General features: G+C 38.9%; 1 protein-coding gene across 5 annotated transcripts in view; it reads left to right on the top strand.

The window, feature by feature from the left end:
* The window catches only part of ZMYND11 (zinc finger MYND-type containing 11), a 107,230-nt gene that overhangs the window by 66,084 nt on the left and 18,499 nt on the right, over nt 1-22,647 (top strand). For 3 of the 5 annotated variants that reach the window (XM_084511382.1, XM_084511381.1, XM_084511384.1), the window contains 4 exons: nt 9,300-9,344; nt 12,178-12,339; nt 22,008-22,085; nt 22,511-22,603. In XM_084511382.1, the coding sequence (XP_084367508.1) occupies nt 9,300-9,344; nt 12,178-12,339; nt 22,008-22,085; nt 22,511-22,603 (378 nt within the window). The remainder of the gene's footprint in view (nt 1-9,299; nt 9,345-12,177; nt 12,340-22,007; nt 22,086-22,510; nt 22,604-22,647) is intronic. The other 2 variants (XM_084511383.1, XM_084511385.1) reach the window with 2 other exon arrangements.

Below are 22,647 nucleotides of genomic sequence, written 5' to 3' on the forward strand. Positions count from 1 at the left end.
CAGACAGTGTGCATGGAGCTATTTTCAGCATTTAATGTGCTAATTCTTCTCCTCATGATTAAAGTCATAAAACTGCAGTGACCCAGCGAGAGGCATTATGAATGTATAATTTCAATTTACACGTGTTCATAAAGCCAGACAATACTGTGTTCTTCTAAAATGGAGATCCGTTAGTAACACAAGTTCCATTGTTTGCATTTGAATGCAACATATCTCATAGCACTGCTGTGGTTTAAAGTTCATAGTGGCCAAATTCTCTACTGAGATGTGAAGAGCAAGGCTTCATGCTTAGTTAAGGCACTTGGAGCTGTTTCTTCACTGCCAAAATAAGTCTAAGGTAGTCATGTTTTTGAGAGATCACTCTTTTATAGAGGTCTATTTTCTGATCATTTAAATGATTGCTTATGGAAAGAGCCAGCAACTCTTATGGCCAGTTAAGTCTGACTTTGGGCTTTAGTTGCAATTATTTTTCTGTGCACTTGGTCCTCTCTGAATCTCTAAATTGTTGTCTCTCCAATTCTTCCCCTGTAAAGGTTTTTTAGTTTAGTGTAAGAGCATGCTATTTGGAAGGGCAGTTTGCTTGCTATCCTGTTTGAAGAAAACCTTAGAAGAATGTGATTTTCCCCAGTCCTGTATTCAGAACTTGCCAACTCATACTGGGGATTTTCTGATATTTTGTATTTAGAAAGTACTGGTGCTTGCTCCACGTAACTCCGGATATGTTCAAGTCTCGAGTCTGTCTAAATAATCCATCTCTTCACACTGTCTGCTTTACCATCATTTTAACCTTTGTTGTAACCCACTGCCAGCACCGTGAGTTTTGTAGGTTATTTTGTTAACCCTAGGCACACACTCCGTGATTATTGTGATTTGATGTGCTGCCGCTTCATTTTTGCTAGGATCAATCTACAGGAAAGGAGTATTTTGTTTGTTATGTTTGTGTTAATGTAAATTGCTTTAGATTGAGCAATGTCTGGGTTTCTTACTCGCTATGCTTAATTGCTTTTGTAATTGTATTGATTTTTCTATGCTAGGTAGCCAGAAGCTGTTTTGAACTGGCTATGTCATCTTGAGTCTCTCCATAAATATGAAGATAATTGTGAAAAGCTTAAGAGTGGTCACTGTGAGGGTTTCAATCTTTTACAGCATCAAATCCATTTTAAATTTAAAACAAAACAAAACAACTACATAGCTACCAGTTATTGCTCGCAAGCCGGGGGCTTCTAACTAACTAGGCTGAGGAATGATTTTAATGTGCATCCCATTCATTTCAGTTAGGGGCAGAAGGATAATATGAAACAGCAATAGTGACAGCCAGTGGTTTCATCACGAATGCTCTTACTACTAGAGAGCACAAAGAGGAAGAACATGTCATACCAAATGAAGAAAAATTTTCTTCAATGTTTTAAAAAAAACATCTATTTGTCTTCTCCATCTGTATTGCCTTGAATCTGAAGTCCTGTATGAATTCACTGATCCAAAGCCAAACGCAGACCAAACCATGACAGTTATTGTTCCTCTCATGTTGTAACCAACTGGGGATTTTCCAGGCTGGAACTTTCCAGACGGATTCTTAGTTATTTTGAAAGAACCAGTGTTCTTTACATCTGCTATTCACTGATCCAAAGAGTTAATGAAGGTACTTTTGAGAGACAAAAGTTCAGACTGGCTTCCATCTCTTATTCAACAGCTCAGGGAAAGTATGAGGAGGCTTTGAGGCTCAGGGCACCTATCAGTATGGTCACACAAGGGCACTCAAGGGAAATGAGCATCTGGGGGTCTTTGACTCTTTCTTTGCTGTCTTTTCATCCTCTTAAGGACCCATCACTCAGAGCTTACTTTGCCAAGAGAACAGCATCATATCAATCATTGTGCACTAAAAGCAAATGATTTTTCTAGGAAATTATTATCATAAAGTGCACTAGCGTAAAATTCTGTTTATTACTGAGCCAAAAATAAGTGTCCACTAGTGTAATATCCTGGTGTGCATTTGTAAAAGTTCAGAAAAACAAATTTTTTCAAGTCATCAAAGCATGGACTATTTTGTCTTTGAGAAGCAAATTAGAACTCAGAAGTCCCACATATGAGAAATATTATTACACTCTTGCTGTGTTGAAGCCAAGACCCTCTTTTGTCTTTGCATTAGGACTGTTAGCATGCAACTCATGAGAATGGCCTCGCTGTCTTTCCAGTGGCCTTTCTTTCCCCAGACAGGTTAAGAATCATGAACAATTATTTTCCAACTTTATTTTCCTTTTCCCATGCATTCAGGAGTATTTCTTCCCTCCACTCATCTTCCCTCCAAACCCTCCTTAGTTTTCATCCCCTAAAAAGAGTACCTGTACCTACTGAATGTCAGTGTAGAAGTTCACATTGTTTGAGGATCTTCCCACTACGAAAGACAACACTAGAAGAGTCCACTTTATTGCATATCTAAGAGATGATACTTCTTTTAAACTGGTGGAACAATCCCATCGGTATCTTCGCTCGCATCTCCCAGCTTTACCAACTTGACTGTTAAAAATTCAGTCAATCTAATGCTGTCTTCTTCTTTAAGGTTTTCAGTCACTGTGCTGTAGTTGAGATACTGATGTTGTTGTTCACAGATTTCACAAAATGCTTTTGCTGCCTGAAAGGGTGTTTAGTAGAATGGTAATTTGCTTACAGGTTTGAGGCAGACTAGTCACACTAGTCCACGTAATGCTTCCCCCATGGGACTCAAACAATTTTAATGGATTAGATGACTTAGACCAGCCCATCTTGAGTGTGTTCTGAAAATATGCATTTTGTGGGTTTTTGTTTGTTTGTTTGTTGTTGTTGTTGTTTTCACTTCTTTTGTGCCAACCCTGACGTGGTAGCATTGTTTTAATTCAGTTCGTGGATGCAAAATGCTGTGCATCTCTGGCAGTTACTTTGGTTCTTGTGATGCCATGCTGGTCACTGAATGAGGCTTTGTTGAAGCTGATTAACTTGTTAACATTCATGCTTCATTCACAATAAATGCAGACCTCATTCTTTCATATCACTGACAGCTGGAGCCATACCAGCCACACCTATGGCACAGGGGAAAAAGACAAGAAATTGGAGGTTTAAGCGAGTTGTGTAGGAAGTTTTGTTGTTGGTTCAGATAAAAAAGGTTGGACTATTGTTTGAGGAAACTGTGTGCAGAAACATCAACTGGAAAAACACTACAAAATCTCATGGAAAAGATATGGCCAGGAAAGCGATGTAAACATATGCTAAGAAAGAAGAGTGGAGGGCAAGCCCTTTTGTGCACAGTGCTTCTTGGGAAGAGACTTGGAACTACAAGGAAATAGCAATTGATTTTTGGTTTTTGTTTCTTTTTTCCTGATCTGGATTCATCCTGTGTCTAAAGGGAACAAAACCTTCACATACATAATGTGGAAATAAAAGGCACTGCACCTAATAAATACTTCACTCCATCACTGATTTATCTCCCTAATGAAAATAGCCTACAAACCTCCTCTTGGTTCAACCTAAGTAAGAAATGGTGACATTAATAGCAGAAGTGAATCCAGTTTCTGAGCAGATAAGTTGCAAGTTTCTATTAACCTTGAACTCACTTGGAACACGAAGAAGGAAAAAAATATTTTCATTTAAGATCATATTCTCTTTCTAATATCCTGGAGGAGAATGCTTGCATTGCCTCACCTCAAATAATGGATACTACTGCTACCCAAACGTGATCTTCTGGGGAGGGAAACTGAGATTTATTCATTGCTTCAGGAACACAGCTTATAGGCTGAGAAGATAAACACAGAGGGATTTTAGCAGTTGTTTTGGCTGCTGGCATGCTAGTATACTTCTTAGAAAAAGTTCCCTTCTTGGTTAGCTCTGGGAGTTAGAGACTGGCTCTGTACTTTGGAACCAATCACCTTGAACTGGCCAGAACCTAACTACAAGGTAGGAGAGGGAATAAAAATCTACCTGTCATGGCAGGAATCCAGAGAAGACTTCGGTGGTTTCATGCCAGAAACAGAAGACTTCTAAGACAAACTGGCAATAAATTAATTAGACGAACTTGAGCTTGCAGATTAAGCTCAATGAAAGAAAGCCAAAAGAGTACGGAGAGGCTCTGGAATTCACTGCAGAACCTGAGTCTTCTTGCATGTGTGCATCAGAACTGGAAGCAGTTATCAGTGAAGAAAATGAAAATGGATTATCACGAGCCTATAAATGCATCTGTGTTTAATACATATTACGGAGAAAGAGATTTTGGTCTGTCTCCTCCTGACTGATGATTTTATGCTCTTTTCAGGATAAAAATGATTTCTAAAGTGAGATAAATTAAAAATAATGGAACAAATTAGTTGTTGGCTGATATTCTGAAAATCCGTATAAAATGAGCCATAATAAATAAATAAAGTACTTGAGGTTAAGCAAGATGTCTAGGTAGTTGTGAGGACATATGAAGTCATTATTGCTTTGGATTTCTTTTTGTGATAAAGTGTAAGTAATGAATACCACAAAGCGTCCTGCAAAGTCAGTTTGTAGAAATCCATTTTAAAGATGAAGCCCAGGTCATCAAAGGAGAGGATCTATAAAAAGGCAACTGATTTGCAATGGACAGATTATCCTGTCTGTAAAAGCACAGATCATTGTAGCTACTTGCTGCAGTAAGGTTTTAGAAAAGGAAGGAGAAGATAAAGTGAAACAATTTTCATAAAGGGATTCTAGCTGCTGACATCTTTTTGGCTTTGAAGGAGAGATGGATGCTTCCTTATTTGCTGAGCACTTCTGATGAGCAAAAGCAGCAGGAAAAAAATACCAAGCAAAACAGGAGCCAATGTGTTTAGTAAATACGTATATACAAGGAAACTGCTAGGGAGAAAATGAGCTTACTTTGATGCTGAATTTACTCTAACATTACATGTAAAACATGGGATATCTAAGAAGCTTTATCTTTGTAAAGCCATCATCCTGATCAAGTATGGATCCTGTACAGCAATGATAAAAGGGAAATACTTTATTAAACAGCTAGCTCGCTATTTACCTGCTGCAGAGATGGATAAGTCCTCTGAGCCATCAAGCAATTAATCTTGCCTTCTTCAGTTCTGAGCCTTATCCGTCGTTGTGATGAAGAAAAGAGAAGAGCAGATTCAGTGGGGTACTGAATGCAAGTTTACAGGAGGATTCTTGCTTGCTGAGAAATAGATGGAGCTGAGGATGTTGTGTCATGAAGAGAAGGCTGACCCAAAGGGCAGGAGGAAGATTGACCTCACAGCAGGCTAGGACCTGTGGAGAAAAACATATGCATTGTCTCCACTGTGTTTGAAAACAATGGGAATGGTGCTCCATGACGCGTTGTGTTTGTTAGACCCAGGTAGCATTTAATGCACTATACTGTCTGCCTGAAAACCAAGGTATCTGCTCGTGATTCGTGGTATGATTTCTTACTGGGGACTATACCCAGTGAGATACAGCATGCTTAAAAAAGAGGAAACTGTGCTTGTACTAGGTGCATAACTGCTAGTCTTCCTCTGAAGGAAGGAGTACGGATCTGCCTTGTCCAGCTCCATAGATGAAACAGCACATTTTGTAAACCTTTTATTACAGAGCAGTCACTTGGAAGTTCAACAGCAGTGCAAAACCAGTGGATAGTGGGAGACACTACAAGGTTGAGCATGGTTTATTTAGCATTTCCGCAGTCCTTAAGGGCTCTTGCACCTGCTCTTGTCTGCACACCTTTCAGAGTGCTTTGGTATGGGACAGATTCAGATATTTATGCTCTGAGAGAAGTGTCGATGCACAGACCAATAATTTAAGCGTGTAGTAGCTGTTTAGAGCAAACGTGTAAGTAAGATGCATTTCCTTCAGGTTTTGTACTGGAGGACAGGAGTGCTGTAGATAGTGCACCCCTACAGTAGTTTATTACAATTGTGAATCATCAAGACTGAAAAATACACTGCAAAGTTTTAACAATTACCCATACAAAGCTCATGTGTAGTCAAAAAGCTTGGTTGGGAAAAGCTCAGATGCTGCCTGAAAAAAAGACAGAAAGGAATTGGTAGATTAACAATGGAAAATTTGTTTAGAAATAGCTATTGCTTTGGGGTTTTGTTTAAAGTGAATGGGTGCACAGGTGCAGCATGCCCTGGGACCTCTTACAGAGAGGACTGAGTGAAGAAAAGATTGATTGAGTGATGGTATTGTAGACATATACATGCTAGAATGCAGTACCAGCTCTTGCTATCATAACAAAGGCTTTCCATTTTCCTCAGGAAGTTTGAAATATGAAAGATTAAGTACAGAAGATAGGAAGTTCTTCCCAGCAGCAGATGATGATGGATATAGGTTGCAAAATGCAAGATGTGAGAAAGGAATGTGTAGTCCTTGTGGGAGGCATTTCCTTTGATCTATCTGTCTACTTGATACAGACTGGTAGTCAACTTCTGTTTGATTCTGATGAAGAGTTACTGAAAGCCAACTAAGAGACATGAACAGCAGAATCCAAAACTCTAAAAGCTTCTCTCTTAGCTGAAGGAATCAAAGGAAAGAAGCATTCCTTGTGACTGTTCCTGAATCCTGAAATACCCCTGAAGAAACTGAATCCAGAACATTTGCCTCAGGAATAACGTCTTTAAATTGAGCATGGCCCAATTATCTCATTAGATGTCAGAGGAATTGTAGGAACTCACTCATTGAGATTCTTTCTAGTTTGAAAAGGTTACAGAATAATCAGGAAAATATTCCACTAAAGTTTTGGATTGGCGATTTCAAAATGTCTTTAAATAAATATAGCATGCTACTATTTTCAAATAGGTTTTATTTTGGAAATGACTTCTTTCTGCTGGCGTGGACCTCGTTGCCATTCTAGATTCCTGTACTGTGACAGACCAAAAGTGTTGTTATGATAAGGTCTGGGTGAAATCTTGCAGTGTATCCGCTAATACTCTTCCTCTAGACTAAATGTTTAAAAAGCTGTTTTAAGTTCTTTATTAGTTGGACAGCAGGACCTGTAGGGACTGTTTAAAGCACAGACACTACAGGGCTGACCAGGACTTTGCACACAGGTAGGTCTGAATAAAAACGCAGTGATCCGAAAGGAGCTGTGTGTGCACGAGTGTGTATGAGAGTTACTGGGAAACACCACAGCAGCACATAGGTAAGCAGCAAAGAAACTCTGAAGAAGCACATGAAACAGAACACCTGGAAAAAAAAAAGTTGAAAGAGTGCTATGGGACACAGTGCCACACAGGAAAAGGCTGGGAACCATGAGCTCCATGGAAAGTGCTTTTCTTCGTTTGCGTCATACTGAATTTAGGACAACAGAACTGTATGTATGTTATTCATAAATAAACATGATTGCGCCAAAGAAGTAACTGACTTATAATTGTTTTTCCCATCTATGTGACCCCCTTTTTTTTTTTTAGCTTACTGTTTGGGTCCAAAGGATAGCCATAATTTGGATGGCTTGGGAAATCTAGTTCAACAGTGTGAAGCCAGCAAATCCCCATAAAGGGGAGTTTCAAGAATAGAGTTTTGCTTTTTTTCCCCCTCCCTTTTCCTCTCTCCACCTGATAGTAGAGTGACTTATTACCGAGTATCTGGGCTACCATTAAGGGACTTGGAGAAAACAGATTAACAGGTAAGAAATGAGTTATGTTAATGGCATATGCATTATAAAAAGGCAAAGTGGTCCTTTTAGACAGAATCTAAAGAGGAGGTTATATTGTTTTCATGTGCTATGACTACTTATAAATTATAGGAAAATAAAAATGTACTGTTTGTTTTTACTTTTTTTTTTTCTTTTTTTCTTCAATAATTACGGGCTTGGTAAGGTATGGGAGTGACCTAATTGTTCCAGTTGTGACCTCTAAGTTATTGTTAATTTCACTGTCAGTATGTGCTTCACATCTCCTACTTAATGGTATGCTAATTGTACAGCAGATTGTCACATTCTCCAACATACAGATTCCCTATTTCAATTACAGCTAAGTAAATCTCCATTACTAATGAGTAAGCATTTCTTTTCCATGTACATTTGCATTATAATGGACATTTTCTTTATGCACTAAAATTATTCTTTTCCTTGACAACAACTATATATTTTATTTTACAGTAAAGGCTACGACATGATGATTCATTCTTTTCTGTTGGGTTTATCTGTATTTAAATTGTCAAATGTTCTGGATAGCCTGACATTTTCTGTCCCATGTTATTTTTCTGTATTTCCAGAATTAATTTATGTATTTGCTTTAAGACAACCAACTTAAGACAAATCACAGAAAAGTAAGCTTATGTGTCAGTCATCAATTAAGCTGTATTTCAGAATTGTTGCATTGCTTCATTCTTGTTGCTGAGAAATTTCAACTGCTGTTCATGTCAGCGCAAAGTGACCTTTATGATACCATGTTTGACTGATCTGAATGTAAAGAACAAGTGACCACAAGTGACCCATATCACCACCAGATCCCACTCTGCTTAACAGAGCATAGCTCTTTGGCTATCAAATACAATCCCCCAAACAGACATTTGCTGCCCCGCTATGCATATATCTACAAATGCGATGGACAGCTGAGTAAAATGAGGGGGAAGGCCTCCTGGTACATCTGAGCTATGCAGCTCTGCTGCCAAATCTGCGCCCTCCGGAGGGTTGCAGCCAGTCTCTGGGTGCAGCTGAGCTTGGGCAGCCGGCTCCTGCCGGCGGAGGATTCCCTTCGTCTGCCAGCACCGTGACCCAAGGGGCTTTCCCTGCCCTTCCTCCGGGAATGAGGAGATTGGCAAATTGAGCCCCTGTGGCGGAGATCCTTCCTTTGTTCTGCATGGCCCTGGGAAAATGTGTCACCTTTTGTAAAAAAAATAAGGACCGTGAGTCTTGTCGAGAAAGCGATAATTTAATTTTTGTTCGTATGCACTGAAGAAACGTTGCTTTGGTTTTGTTGGGGTCACTGCCTACATGGTAAATTAAAAACAGGGGTCTTTTTGAGATGCCCAACACAGATTTATGTATCAAAGAGGGTGCGTTAATTAACAATAATGAATATTCTTGAAGATTTTTAAGTTGGTCTGGTGGTGGGTGTATATATGGGGCAGAAGATGGGGTGCTGGGTTCTTTTAATTATATAGGTACATGGGATGTTGAAAAGAAACAAAATTTGGTTAAAGCATTAGGTAGCATTGAAGAAATGCAGGAGGAAATGTTTGCAACCAAATGTTAGAAGTAACAGATTGATTTCCTGGTCACTGTGCATGAATTCTTTCTAGCCTTGTGTATATCCTGATAATCGGATGGATCACAGTATAGATACAAGTTTGTTTTGTTTTTATTTTGAAAGGCCTACGGTATGCAGCCTTTTTCCCAGACAGCAGCAAAAAACAAGGTGAACAATTTTTGCACTATGTGGTTTTGAATTCTGTCATATTTTCTATTACGTTTCTGTCTTCCATTAGGATAGCTTAGTTTCCTCTATTAACCACCACCATCATCCACATCACTTCCAATTCCGAGTTTAGTCTACATTATGTATGTATATAGTTTGCTGATTTTTTTCTCTCTCCTGGGGGCTGGAAGTGGTTACTCACACGTTACAGTTCAAGATGTTGTTACAATGGTTGCCCTTTAATCAGTCATTTTCGGAGTGGCTGATGACACCTGGTGGTGTGTTTCATAAATGCAGACTTAACCGGGTTTGCAGCTGGCGGAGCATTTTGACCTGGCCTAGCCCGAGCACTGGCAGTCAGAGTTTGAGCTATTTTAATGAATCTGACCTCCTGCATGAAAAAAAAAAAAAAATAAAATAAAATAAAATAAAATAAAATCTGTTGGGAGCACATTCTCCTCCCATCCAAACCGAAGTAAACCAAGAGAAGCAGTAACATTGCACTGCTGTTGGAGCAAAATTAATGCCTCTGACCTTGCTATTGAAGTCAATAGTATAGCTTCTCACAAGGGCTATGTATCTTTTTTATTTTCTTAATTAACTTTACCGATATATTGCATAAATGAATGTTTTATGTATATATATATTTACGCACTAAATATACTGCATTAAACTAAAAATCTTTCCCGTGAAAATCCTAGGTGATTATATTTAGAAATAATGATGTTTTCAAAACTTTGGAGTGGGAATACTGAGGGAAGCTTATTCTGGTGTTTTATTTAACGTCATGGTTTCTGGCTTGAGTGCATGATTTTTCTTGCCAGCAAATATATTTCCGTATGTTTATTAAATTCCACGTCTCTTTGCCAGTATATTTCCTAACAATGGAATATCTGGGATCTACCAATAAGTAACTAGTACGAATAAAAAAAAAATAAATGCTGGAATCCTGATACTTTGGTAAAATTCCTCAGTAGCCAGAACCTATTGGGCTCTTCTCCACTTGATTTTTATCTGGATAAAACTTTAATCAAAACTGATTCTCTTTCTTGCTTAATTGGCCTTTTATTGCTATCTGATTTTTTTTTTTTTTGGTAGTTTTATAAAGAAGATAAATATTACACTAAATATAAAAGAATTTTAAGGCAATACTTTATCCTGATTTTTGTAAATCTGCAGAGAATTCCAGTGCATCTACAATGCAGTATCTTTAGTTATTTCTAAAATATTTCAAAGAAAGGATTCCCAACATGTTCTGCCACCGGACTTTGTGGAAGGGGAAAGATGTGGTGAAATGAGAATATGTTCTTTATAGCCAAATTAAGTGGTATTGTTTTGCCATTCTTAAGTATACAGAATTGACATAAAATTAAATGAGAAAAAAAAAATGGTAGAAGAGTCAAGGTACACTGTTAATCTGAACAACAAAGGAGGGCAAAGTTCTGAGTTAAAAATCATAGATTAAGGGTTTGTTGTGTTTTGTTTTGTTTTGTTTTGTTTTTCTTATTTCCCTAAGCTTACTGCCCCAACATTCATGGTGCATAAACTTTAGTGTAGGCAATTTGGGTTGAGGCTGTCCTGAAATCTCATTTATTTGTGGGGGGCTCTGCTCAGACGAGTTACACGACACAGCTGCTCTTCAGCCTAAGGGCCTGGCAGCTCCACTTCGTGTCACTTCTTACCCCAACCTAGGTGACAGCACTTGCCAGCCATGGGAAAGGGAGGATGGCACAGATGCCTGGTCTGGCCACTGGTGGGAATTGCTAACTCCACCTTTACAGCATGACATTAAACATAGCTTGGCCAGTTTTTTATCAAGATAATTTAGTCAAGAGCAGGAGTAAATTTTTTCAGAGATCTGAACCCATTGAAAAGTGACATTTGACATTAAAAGGCGTAGGGAGTTTTATCTGAGATGTGACAGTTATTTTGTCTTCCAAGTGTAGGGAAAAGTGTGGCATTTCAGATAACACAAACATTTAACGGTGGCCACTGGCAATTCTGTCTGGTTTTAGTACTACAGATTCCTAGAGCAAAATTCTTCCTCCAAATTATACGCATGCTGCTCTCATTTACTTCAGCAAAGCTTATGCACATGTTTCAAAGGTCAGAATTTGGCCATTGGGGCTGAATTTTCAAGAAAGAGTGTATTAAAGACATCTGTGCATCAACAGAACCATATCCTTTGTTTTCTGTAGGACATCTCAGGAAGAAGCCTAGTGCTGTTGGGCACTGCAAGTGAAACTGTTTCTATTTTTTGAATTGTATTGGGATTGCTTAGCAGAAACATTTCTTGCAGTAATAGGTTCATGATTTCATTTATTCCTTGTGACTCAACACTTTGATACTGAAAAGTTGTCAGTTTTAAGAGAGTAAAGACTGGAAGGGGCCACCCTTCTGAATATTACAGTTGGCAATATACTGTAACAATCAAAACGAGAGGAAATAGTCCAAGGAAGTAGGTATGGTCTATTGAGGTGCACAAACTTTTGTTTGTAGTCTAATACAGAGAGGTTGACAACAGTGTTTTACACAAAGGTAGAAAACAAACCCACTTTTCACTGTGGACAGAGCTCATATTTGAAATTATGTTACTAATCAGACACTTGAAAAAAACTAAAACTTGGCATTCACATGCTATTGGAGTTAGTATGTATTAAATTGATGAAGATCTTTAAGCATGTAGATTTTCCCCTGTTTTTTAAACATTATATACTTCTTAAATTGTTTATAATGTCTAATTGCTGCTGGATTTCAAGACATATCAATTTTGTTCTTAGTTCCTGCAGATTTTGACAGAATATCATACCGAAATATTTTGTATTTTTTGTAGGACTGGGAAACAGAAAATCATGACTGGTATTGTTTTGAATGCCATTTGCCTGGAGAGGTGTTGATATGTGACCTGTGTTTTCGTGTGTATCATTCCAAGTGTTTGTCTGATGAGTTCAGGCTTAGAGACAGCAGTAGTCACTGGCAGTGCCCAGTTTGCAGGGTGAGTACCTATGAGCTTTCATGTGCTGATTAGAGGATTGATATTCATTAATAGTTTCATTAAGGTGTCCAGATGGTCTGGCCAGGTTAATGGATAAAGAACCAAATATTTAAACAATGGTACATATCTAGAGCATCTGTACAGAGATACCAAAATATGGTGCATGTAGCAGATGGTTATTTTTGAAGACTCCGGCAAGTTTTACTTATGCATTTGAAAGCACACAGTACATTACTGTGTGGGTATGTGTGTACGGATGTATGCAATGTATGAATGCAGGATATGGTGGAAATCTTCAACACGAGTAAACAAATTGCTGTATAAGATGCTACTGTTTTTACTTAATCTCATTCTAATGAATCATAATGTATTTTTTTTTTATATTTTGATGACTGCATTCTTAATATTTTATTGGAATCATATTTCACATTATAAAGCCATAATCATGTTGCTGACAATGGCAGTATCTAAAACCATGGGGTGAAATCCTGCCTCTCACTTCTGCGCATTTTATTGGCACAAAAAAAGCCAATATGCATTTCACCCCTAGCATCTGTATCTATACTGCTTTTTCTTTACAATTGCTGTTCTTACAAATGTGGTAGGGAGACAGTTATTTCATATATACCATAGAAGAATGAGCAGGTATGTTGACTACACGTTATTAGAAGAGTAGACATTTGTCATGGTAGTGCTTGCTGGTACCTGGCCTTGAATCAGCCAGATACATCTCCTTACAGCTGTCATTTCTGCATAACCTCCCACAGTGAACCACATCTCTAGGCTTTCTTAAATAGGGAAAAATGCATACAAATGATTAAAATAAAATTGTTGGTATTCAAATGCATAAAAGTCTGCTAGTTGCCCTCTGCCTTGGCTTGCTGGAGGGGAACTCCAACTCCAACTCCCTTGGTAAAAGCTTAGATCTAGCTGTGGAGGACCGACCTTCTGTGCTGCAAGCAGTGTAAGGCTTCGGGTGCTTCCTAGTGCAGAGAAGCAGTTTTTTAAAACATGTGGATTGTTTTGTTTCAAAACAATACTTTCTGACTGCTGTTGCCTTAGAACCAGTTGTAAAAACCTGACACTTCTGCCTCAGCTTGGGAGCTCTGAGGGTTTAAGGAAATAATGAAAATAAGAAAATTGAGTCTGCCTCAACAAGTGAAAGGGAAGTAAGAAATAGTGGTGGCAGGGAACAGTTAAGAATAAGGACATGCACTGTATCTTTCTGCATTGAAATACCATCATTTAATTTAGCTACTCAATATTCCCTCTGTTAAAAACAACAAATGGTCATGTATAGAAGAATTGCTTTTAGATTTTTAAATAAATCTCTTTAATAACGGTTGATTCTCATAATAAATATTGATAGCTCTTGTAAATGCTTAGATAAACCAGATCCCATCTCCATTCTAGTTTACAAACAATTTTAGATGACATTTTAAGCCACCTTGTATGGTGACTTAAAACATCTGTCTTGGAAGTCATCAGGGTGGAAGAGCTGAATCACTGCACGCAGTATGCGCAAATATGTAGAGGGGTCAGCTTTGAGATCGGTTTGGCCTTCATCCTAGAGCTTTGAGATCCTCTATGGCAGTGATATTAAACAAATGTTTACCTTTAAGAAAAAGCTATGAAACTTAGGCCAAAAATCAATGTTCCTTTTTTTTTTTTTTTTTGCATATTGGTTCCCTTTTTATTACACAAAGTCTAAGGAGAGGTTTTAGGGTCTCTTACATACTTCCTGCCCCAGAGACCTTTGGCTTGCTCAGTGCTTGAGATAATGATCAACCTACTTATAAGAATATTGCCATCCTGAATACCATGGCATCCCTTTTCCCTTTGTGCTTGTATCTTCTACTCTCCTGGTAATTAATCCAACTCATTTGAAGCCCTAATTTTGCAAACTGGGACTTGCACAGTCTCTGGAAGCAAGGGAAAGGTCTTGTTCGTCATGGGAATTAGCATCCTGGTGTCAGGTTGCAGTGTCCTTCCAGTATTTTCCCCCCACCTTCCGAGGAGCTGACTGCTCTGATTTTATTTTAAAAGAGATAGAGAGGCCTATACTCAAAAAACTATGGTAGTTTAGAGAGCTCTGGCTGATATCCAGAGGACATAACAGAGCTTAACTATCTTGCATAAGGGCAATGGGATTTACTTTGCATTATCAGCAGTAAATATGTGTGTTCAAGAAAAGTAATAGCTGGGACAAAGAGATGCATATATTTATATGGTTTATTCTTGTGACTGGACATAGCACATTTTACCAGGGGATCTCAAAGCTCTTCACAGAGGTGAAATAGAAGTATGTTTGAAACCTTATATTTTGGGAGAAATAATCTAAGAGCACTTCATTCTTATGTAAAGATTACTTCTGTAATGCTGCCAAGGTCAGCAAGCCTTTGGGTTATTCGTTTCACAATTGCTGGTTGTACTGGTTCAATCAACCTGTGCAGCTTTATCTTGCACACTTGACTACTCAGAAACACTGTATAAAGGACATTGCTAAGGATTTGTTCATAATTTTAAAATATTTTTCCTCCCATACCGTTTATAACAGTTCCTTGCAAGCTGTGCTCTGAACTCTGTTTCCCTGCTGGCAGTTTTTCTACACTGCATCCATAAGCAAGAATGCCTAATTCCTGGCTTTTTTTTTTCTTTTCTTTTCTTTTTTTTTTTTTTTTAACTTTACCATACCAATCTGAATATTTTGTACCCTACATAACTCTCAGCAGGAGACAAGAGTCAAACAAAGTTCAATTCAAACCACATTGTGGTGATTGAAAGTTTTCCCTGGCTGCTGACTAATCATTGTCTTAAGTGAAATAAATTGGTATTATCAGCAAAATTCCTGGTAGACAGGTCACAAGAGGAGAACGGTATCAAGGGAGCTTAGAGATTACATTAGACTTTTCCCACTGCTGGAACGGTCCATTCAGTACAGGTTTAGTTTACTGGGTCTCTGAAGGATGCAGAAGACTTGTACATTTGTTGCTGCTCTTTGGTTAGATAAAAACAGAAAATTAATTTGCTCTAGTTGTTAATTTAGCACCTCAAAAGTGCAGAATGTACTGCAAAAATACTCAATTTTTTGCTTGAGAAATTAGATGTATACAAAAATCTGAATAGCAGAAAACTGATCCTGTGTCGGGTGACTGACTATGATTATTTCTTTTAAAAGATAATTAAATAAAGTACTTTTTTGAAAGGAAAAATTCTGCATAGTTACTTTGTTTGTCCCAGAAGAATACATTTTTATTTGTGAAACAGAAAGTAAGAATTATTCATATGGTTTCACTTGACTCCTAGTTAATTTTTTGCAGTCATCTGCTCATGCATTGATCTCCCATGCTTGTACTTTACAAAGAATTATAACCAATTTATCTATTGTAGTGGGTGGTTCAGTATTTCTCTGTTTTATGTGTATGCAAGCGAAGTAAACTGTAGATCTTAAGATATCAAATGCTGTGCTGATACATATTCTATAAATAGGTTGTTTCTGAGTTCTGGTACTGTGCTGAGCATTTCATAGGGTACAAAAAATACACCATCATGCAGTTCACAATCAACATTAGACATAATGTGACAAGTGAGAGTGACAAACAGTGGAAGGTTACAAATGTAGAAATATGAAGAGTACTCAAGTGAAACAGATCAAATAGTTAGATGAGGGATCAGTCACAATAGCTAATATAAAATACAAGAATGGAAGAGAGAATGTGGAGAATTATGTTGACTTTATGGGGTGCTATGGAAGAGGCAAATTCTTTGAGTTTGTTAGATGACTCATGTGGGTTGACCTCTGCAGGCAGCTGAGCCTTGAAGACCCACTCACCTCCCCCCAGTGGGATGGGGAAGAGAATTAAAAGAGCAGAAGCGAGAACACTTGTGGGTTCAGCTAAATACAGATTCATAGGTAAAGTGAAAGCTGTGCGCACCAACAAAGCAAAATAAGGAGCTCATTCACGACTTCCCAGCAGCAGATTGCATCCCTTTCCAGGAAAGCAGGTCTCCATTGGGTCTAACAGAAGACAACCAGTGTAGCTATGAATGTTACCACTTATCCCTTCCTTCCCTCCAGCTTTTACTGGTGAGCCTGATGTCCTGTGGTGTGCAATGTCCCTTTGGTCAGTTGGGGTCAGCTGTCCTGGCTGTGTCCCCTCCCAGCTGTTTGTGTGCCCCCTGCCTCCTCGCTGGCAAGGCAGCTCGAGACATAAAAAGTCCTTGACAGCTTACATTGCTCAGCAACAGCTAAAACATCCCTGTGTAACCAATGCTGTTTTGGTCACAAATCCAAAACATAGTGCCACAGAGATACTATGAAGAAAACGAACTTACCCCAGCCAGACCCAGTACGATAACTGCATGACACATTCCCTAAACAGCACCTGGCATTTGTACACAACAAATAGCAGTGAATTGGGTGGTGAAGGGAGGGCCTAGTACAGGACCCATGGTAGCACCACCTGGTTTGGTGCACACAGCCTAGCTCTGACGAGGTGCTCGTGCTCAGCAGGCCTCTCCCGTTCACCTTACAGCCCCTGAAGTAAATCAGGGAGACAGCAGAATTGGACACTGCATAGGACATACTTAATAAAGCATTTTTTCCCACAGTAGTGGGAAAACTGGGAAGCCTCCACGTAGAGGAGCCTCCTGCCAGCTTCTCTGTGCACATAAAAGCATATTTAATTTATGTGGTGCTTCTTACTCAGAGCTACTGAAAGCATCGTACAAACTGACTTGTGGATTCAGCTGTAATGTCTCCAAAAGCACCTAACTGTCTGAAAAGTCTCATGTAACTGCATATAGTCTTGAAGGAGGGAGGCCTTATGCTGTGTTCTTCCCAGGCAGTGGTTTTGGTGATCAGGCTGTTGTTCCCTGTCAGGGCTCTGGTTGCTCTGTGACCCGTCCTCTGTGCCTGCATAACTTTCTCACTGGTGCAGAAAACCTGAGGGCCTAACTCAGGGCAGAGAGTTTGAGAGGATGGCAGAGAAGTAAAGCTTTCCATATATAGCACCAAATTCCTCTGTAAATTTAAGCCCTAAAAAAAAAGTTAAAAAAAAAAAAAAATCCGAGGGCCTGTGGGTGAAGAAGGGAGTTTGTAAACAGCAACAGTGGATAAATGTTAGATTTGTACACATAGCTCTCCTCAGTGGATGCAGCCCTGGAAACCTGAATTGCTTCTGAAAATGGAACTGGTGACTTAGTAATGTGTATCTGTCATTGAGCAGCCTTCACCTAATCCATCACTGAACTTTTTCTCACCCATACATGGAGCTTTTCAGTGTGTGCACACTTGATGGTTGAGGGAGGAAGGGAAAAAATTTGGTTAATGGGAGACTGAAAGGAGAAAATGTAATTTTGTTGGTTATAGCTAGACAGAATGCTGCCACTAACTCTGCACTTCTCAAACCTACACCATGCAGTCTCTATTTTTTTTCCTTCTCAAAAGGAAAATTGCAGAAACTGTAGCATAGTGACCTAGTCACCCCAGGAGTTGACAGCCACATGCTAACTCAGGGTGCGAAGGACAGTCACTGCCATTATAAACTGCTCCTGCAGGACAGGGCCTTGCTTGGAAGTCCCCCTTGCTGCTACCAGCCTTGTGTAGTCTTGTGGTGAATTCCTGCACTATAAGCATACCAGAAGTGACTGTTACGTACAGTCACACCTGCAGGCTGCAGTGTATTGCTGCCTTCTTTAACAGCCAAGCAGTATTATTAGTTTGGTATATTGAATACCAACAGCAATGTAAATCCAACCTTCAGGTACCAGCTTCTAAGAAATAGATGGGGCACAGTGAGTAAAGCATATAAAAATATTTCCTTTACCCACCAGCAGAGTTAGGTTGTAGCCATGGCCTTCCACCTACAGGTCTCATGGATCTTCTACATGAGGATTGCTGTTGTCAAGTTTATGGCTTCACTCCTGCATTCACTATGTAAACATGTATGCCTGACCAAGCCTTTCAGTTTACTGTGATTCAGTGCGGAAAGGCCATGGATTTCTCTAAGAAATTGGTGTGATTTAAAATGCCTCCTTGCTGGGGCCTAACCCTGGTGGGCAGCTAAGCACCACACAGCTGCTCACTCTCTTCACCCCCTCTGCCCCTTAGTGGGGTAGGAGAAGAGGAAAGCGGGAGTAAAAGCAAGAAAACTTGTTGAGAAGTGGAAGAAGAGAGAAAATAAAACAAGTGATGCAAACAAAGGCTGGCTATTAGCTGAGCAAAAGATGGCTAATGTCCCTAAACACTCGGTTTTCTGTTTTTATTGCTGAGCATGATGTCACATGGCATGGGGTATCTCTTTGGTTAGTTTGGGTCATCTATCTTGTTGTATCCCCTCCCAGCCTTCTGCACACTATTCACTGGGGATACGGTGAGAAACACAGAAGTCCTTGATGCTGTGCAAACACTGTTGAGCCATAACTAAAACATCAGTGTGTTATCAGCATTGTTTTGGTCACAAGTCTGACACACAGCACCATACCAGCTGCTGTGAAGAAAATAAACTCCACCCCAGCCAGAACAAGTGCAATCCTTATATTAACATGATATGTCCTACAAAGAGTATATCTGCTAGTATAAAGATCCTCAAACTTCTCTTTGGGCTGAACTGAGTCTTAGCAGCCTCTTTGAAATAAACTTGTAATTGAGCAAGGGTTGCAGTAGTGTGTCTCAGTAGATCTGACTGGGGGAAAGGATGTGCAGTGGATCTTACCACTTGTACAGAATCACAAGCCATAATCATTGTTTGCCTTTCCCCAAAGTAGGAAATTAAGAGACCTCATTTGCATTTGTACTTGCTTTTATATCACTCTTGCTATAAAAGGGCCCAAAAGTGGGTACATTTTATTGTGTCAGAGCAAAACAATTAGATTTTATGTAAATCTATGCCCCACCTAATATTGTCTATTTTCTTGCTTGAAGTTTTTCGAGTTTGGCTTCCCCAAGAACACTGCAAGTCTTCAAAATACATAATTGTTTCATTTTTTATTATTTTGTTTTCTTTTCTTTTAATTACACATTTTCAGCCATCTTCCAAACAATGTGTTAGTGGTACATCCTAGAGGGCTAATCTTTGCTGAAAAATGAATAAAGTGGTTTGATTGTAACTTTCTACAGAGGGTGAGTAACCTTGCCATAAAAAGACATTTTGCTTGCTGGTAGGCTTCTATTCCCTAAATTCATTACCTTTCAATATTTAGAACCTGAAGATCGATTTTTTTCTTAAAATAAATCAGTGTAGGGAATTGAAAGAAAAGTGGAGAAAATCAAGTTTGCCCAAATTGGCAAGCTAATTATATCATTTTCATTGGTGCTTAGGATGATATTAATTGCTGACATCAGTAATGATACAAAAGCAGCTATCTTTCTTTCATTACAATCTGAAGGATAAATCTGTAAACCATCCATCTTAACACATTCTCTCACAAACTGTCTTGCCCAGCAGGCATGAAAAAAGGTTCACATGAATTTCGAAATACTTGGATGATAAATTCAGAGCCATGTCACAAAAAGAGGACTAGTCTCTGCAAGTCAGTTTTATTGTGTCCTAATAAGTCTCAATCTGTTAAAATGCTGTGTCATTAGCAAGCACACAGCACTCTCTTGTCTAAAACGACAATATGACAGCGGCATTTCATAATGCAGAAAATTTAATGCACCTTTAGGTTTCCATTGGAGTAGGACTGTTGTTTTATGCAAAACTGACTAGGTGAATTGAATGCAAGCATCGTGCACGTTCTCAAGGCAGACTGCTGCGTGCCGTGTTTACTTTCAACGTGAACATACAGAAGGTGATTCAGACATACGGCACAGAGTAGAAGTCTGTCTCATTCCAGAGTTTGGGCGGAAGGTCTGGGGATGATTAACACTGTGAAAATAATGCTTAAATGTGATAGAAGTGTTAGAAAGCCCTGCTGCTGGCCCTTTCCACAATACTGCATTTTACCTAATAGTGGCAGTGTCCTCTCAGGAACAAGCTATTGTGGTATTCTGCATGCTGAAGTACCCATGTAGGTTCATCGTTATGGGGCAGAAGCAATTAACAGTACAGCATATGCCATGTTATGGTGAGGTAGAAACATTTCAGCACAGTTTGAAATAATCCTATGCATACCGTTAAGCAATTGAATAAACACCTACCTTGGTAGTGCTGTGTGCAATTTTGATTTAATTTAAGAAGGTAGTAAGTACAGTCCTGAGATGAATAGCTTACATGCTTGCTGTAGCACAAAGGCCAACCTGTGATTTCAGGGTTGTCAGTGTCTTTCATGAGGAATATAAGCAGAGGAGATTTGGTCAAATTTCTTTTTTTTTTTTCTTCTTTATTTTTGTAGTAGTGTGTAACTTATACTCTGCTAAGTAAATATGTAACAGTAGCTGCTCTGTACTCAACATATCTCCTCCCTCTATATGTTCAGGGTCTGATATGAATGCTTCAGTTAAAAGTAACACACTCCTAGTGATTAAAATAGTTCATAAGCCTCATCTCTCGTAGCTACCTATTAGGACATAGAAAACTGGATTCTGTTTCTTCTTGTGCATCATAAATAATATTGTTTGCTAAGCAGCATCTGCATAAGTGTGCAGATCTTGCTAAAGACCATGGAAATTTGAAGAGACAGGTGTAGCAGAAAGAGTATGGTCCCCGCAGTTTGCATACAGGTGGTGATGTGATGCATGAGAAAGGGAGAACTCAGCTTGGCACTCAGCATATTCAGACGTGCGAGGAGGAGTACACATTTTTTATAGAGACTGAGAATGACTGCAGGATAATAAGCCTGGAACCCATGCTGTTGATTCACTGCGCTTTTGTTTTGGAGAACTCTTGTAGGCAAGAGCAAGGAGGAGATAGCACTCTTCAGCTAGTTGTTGTAAGGCCACGCAGAGCTGTACGCACAGCCGCTGTGACCAGAGGTTGGAAAGGCTGGTTTGTAGCAGCACACTTGGCATCTGAGAGCCACTTGCTTTTCAGCAGCATGTTTTCTGCTTCCCACTAGCCTGGATTGACTTTGAAGGGTGGGGGTGAGACTCTGTACTAGTCCAAGATGATGAAAAGTTCTGGGTCCTGAACTGCTAAAAAGAAGCAGTCTGTGCTCCAGAATCTGAATTAGATTTCATGAGGGAAGAACTGCAAAAAATAATAACTGCGATATTTCTTGAGCGATAGAAAGAGTTTTTACTGGCTAGAGCAATCCTGTATTTGAGTCCATCCTAGACAGAGTCTGTTTGCCTAGTAAGCACATAATTTATAGATAGTAATGGATATAATTTTTTTAAATTATTTCTTATTTTATTGAAAATATAAATGTCTTGCTAATTAAAAATAATAATTAAAATACTCCCTAAAATGCCTTTCTTCATTACTTTATTCTAATACACTTTTTTACGTGAGAGGTTTTGACAAAATAGTATGAATATAAGTGGAAATAAAATCTGTAATTCTATAGTTGAAGTCCTCATAATTCAAAGCAACACGTATGATTGTTATGATGTGTTAATGTTACTGATTTCCCAGAAAATATTTTCCCTAGAAAAAAATGTTTGATATATACTGTGATCCAAAGTTACCTTTTCAAAAAAATGTTGTGACGCTGATAAAATTTTTGATGGATGAACTTTGAAGTCAAATTTAAAATAATAATATGGTCCTGTTTTTCTTTGACAGAGTATCAAGAAGAAAAACACAAGCAAACAAGAGATGAGCACATACCTGCGGTTCATAGTCTCTCGTATGAAGGAGCGGGTGAGTCTGAATCAGGAAAGTTTATGCAAGTGTTGGGTTGCACTGTAGGGGATGTACTGCAGTTGGTCATGTGTGACTGTGCTGGAAGGAGGGCTACAAGAGGGTGTCATTTTATTTCCCTTGTCATAAGCAGTGTGTGTATTTCAACATACGTTTATCATGTCTCATTGCTTAGAGTAGTATCATTCTGGCAGGAATAGCTTATGCCTTGGGCATAAACTCTTCTGAAGACATGGGTCAGCTCTTCTGAAATGGACATTTTTCAGGTTTGAGATGCATGTAATGTGTAAGACTGTAGAGGAATAGTTGTGCTTTGTGTGTTCCCTACCTGAAATATTCCAAGCTATTGCAATTTTTTAATCTTTTGTGTATGTTTTAAGCAGATTCTCAATGTAATAACTTGCACTGTCTCATGGTCCTTTCAGGCTATAGATCTAAACAAGAAAGGGAAGGACAACAAACACCCAATGTATCGGAGGCTGGTGCACTCAGCTGTTGATGTTCCTACTATACAGGAGGTAGAGTGATTTGCTTTCTAACTTTCACATTGTTTATGGTGTCT

This window comes from Aythya ferina, assembly GCF_964211825.1.
Source record: "Aythya ferina genome assembly, chromosome: 2".
Lineage (NCBI taxonomy): Eukaryota > Metazoa > Chordata > Aves > Anseriformes > Anatidae > Aythya > Aythya ferina.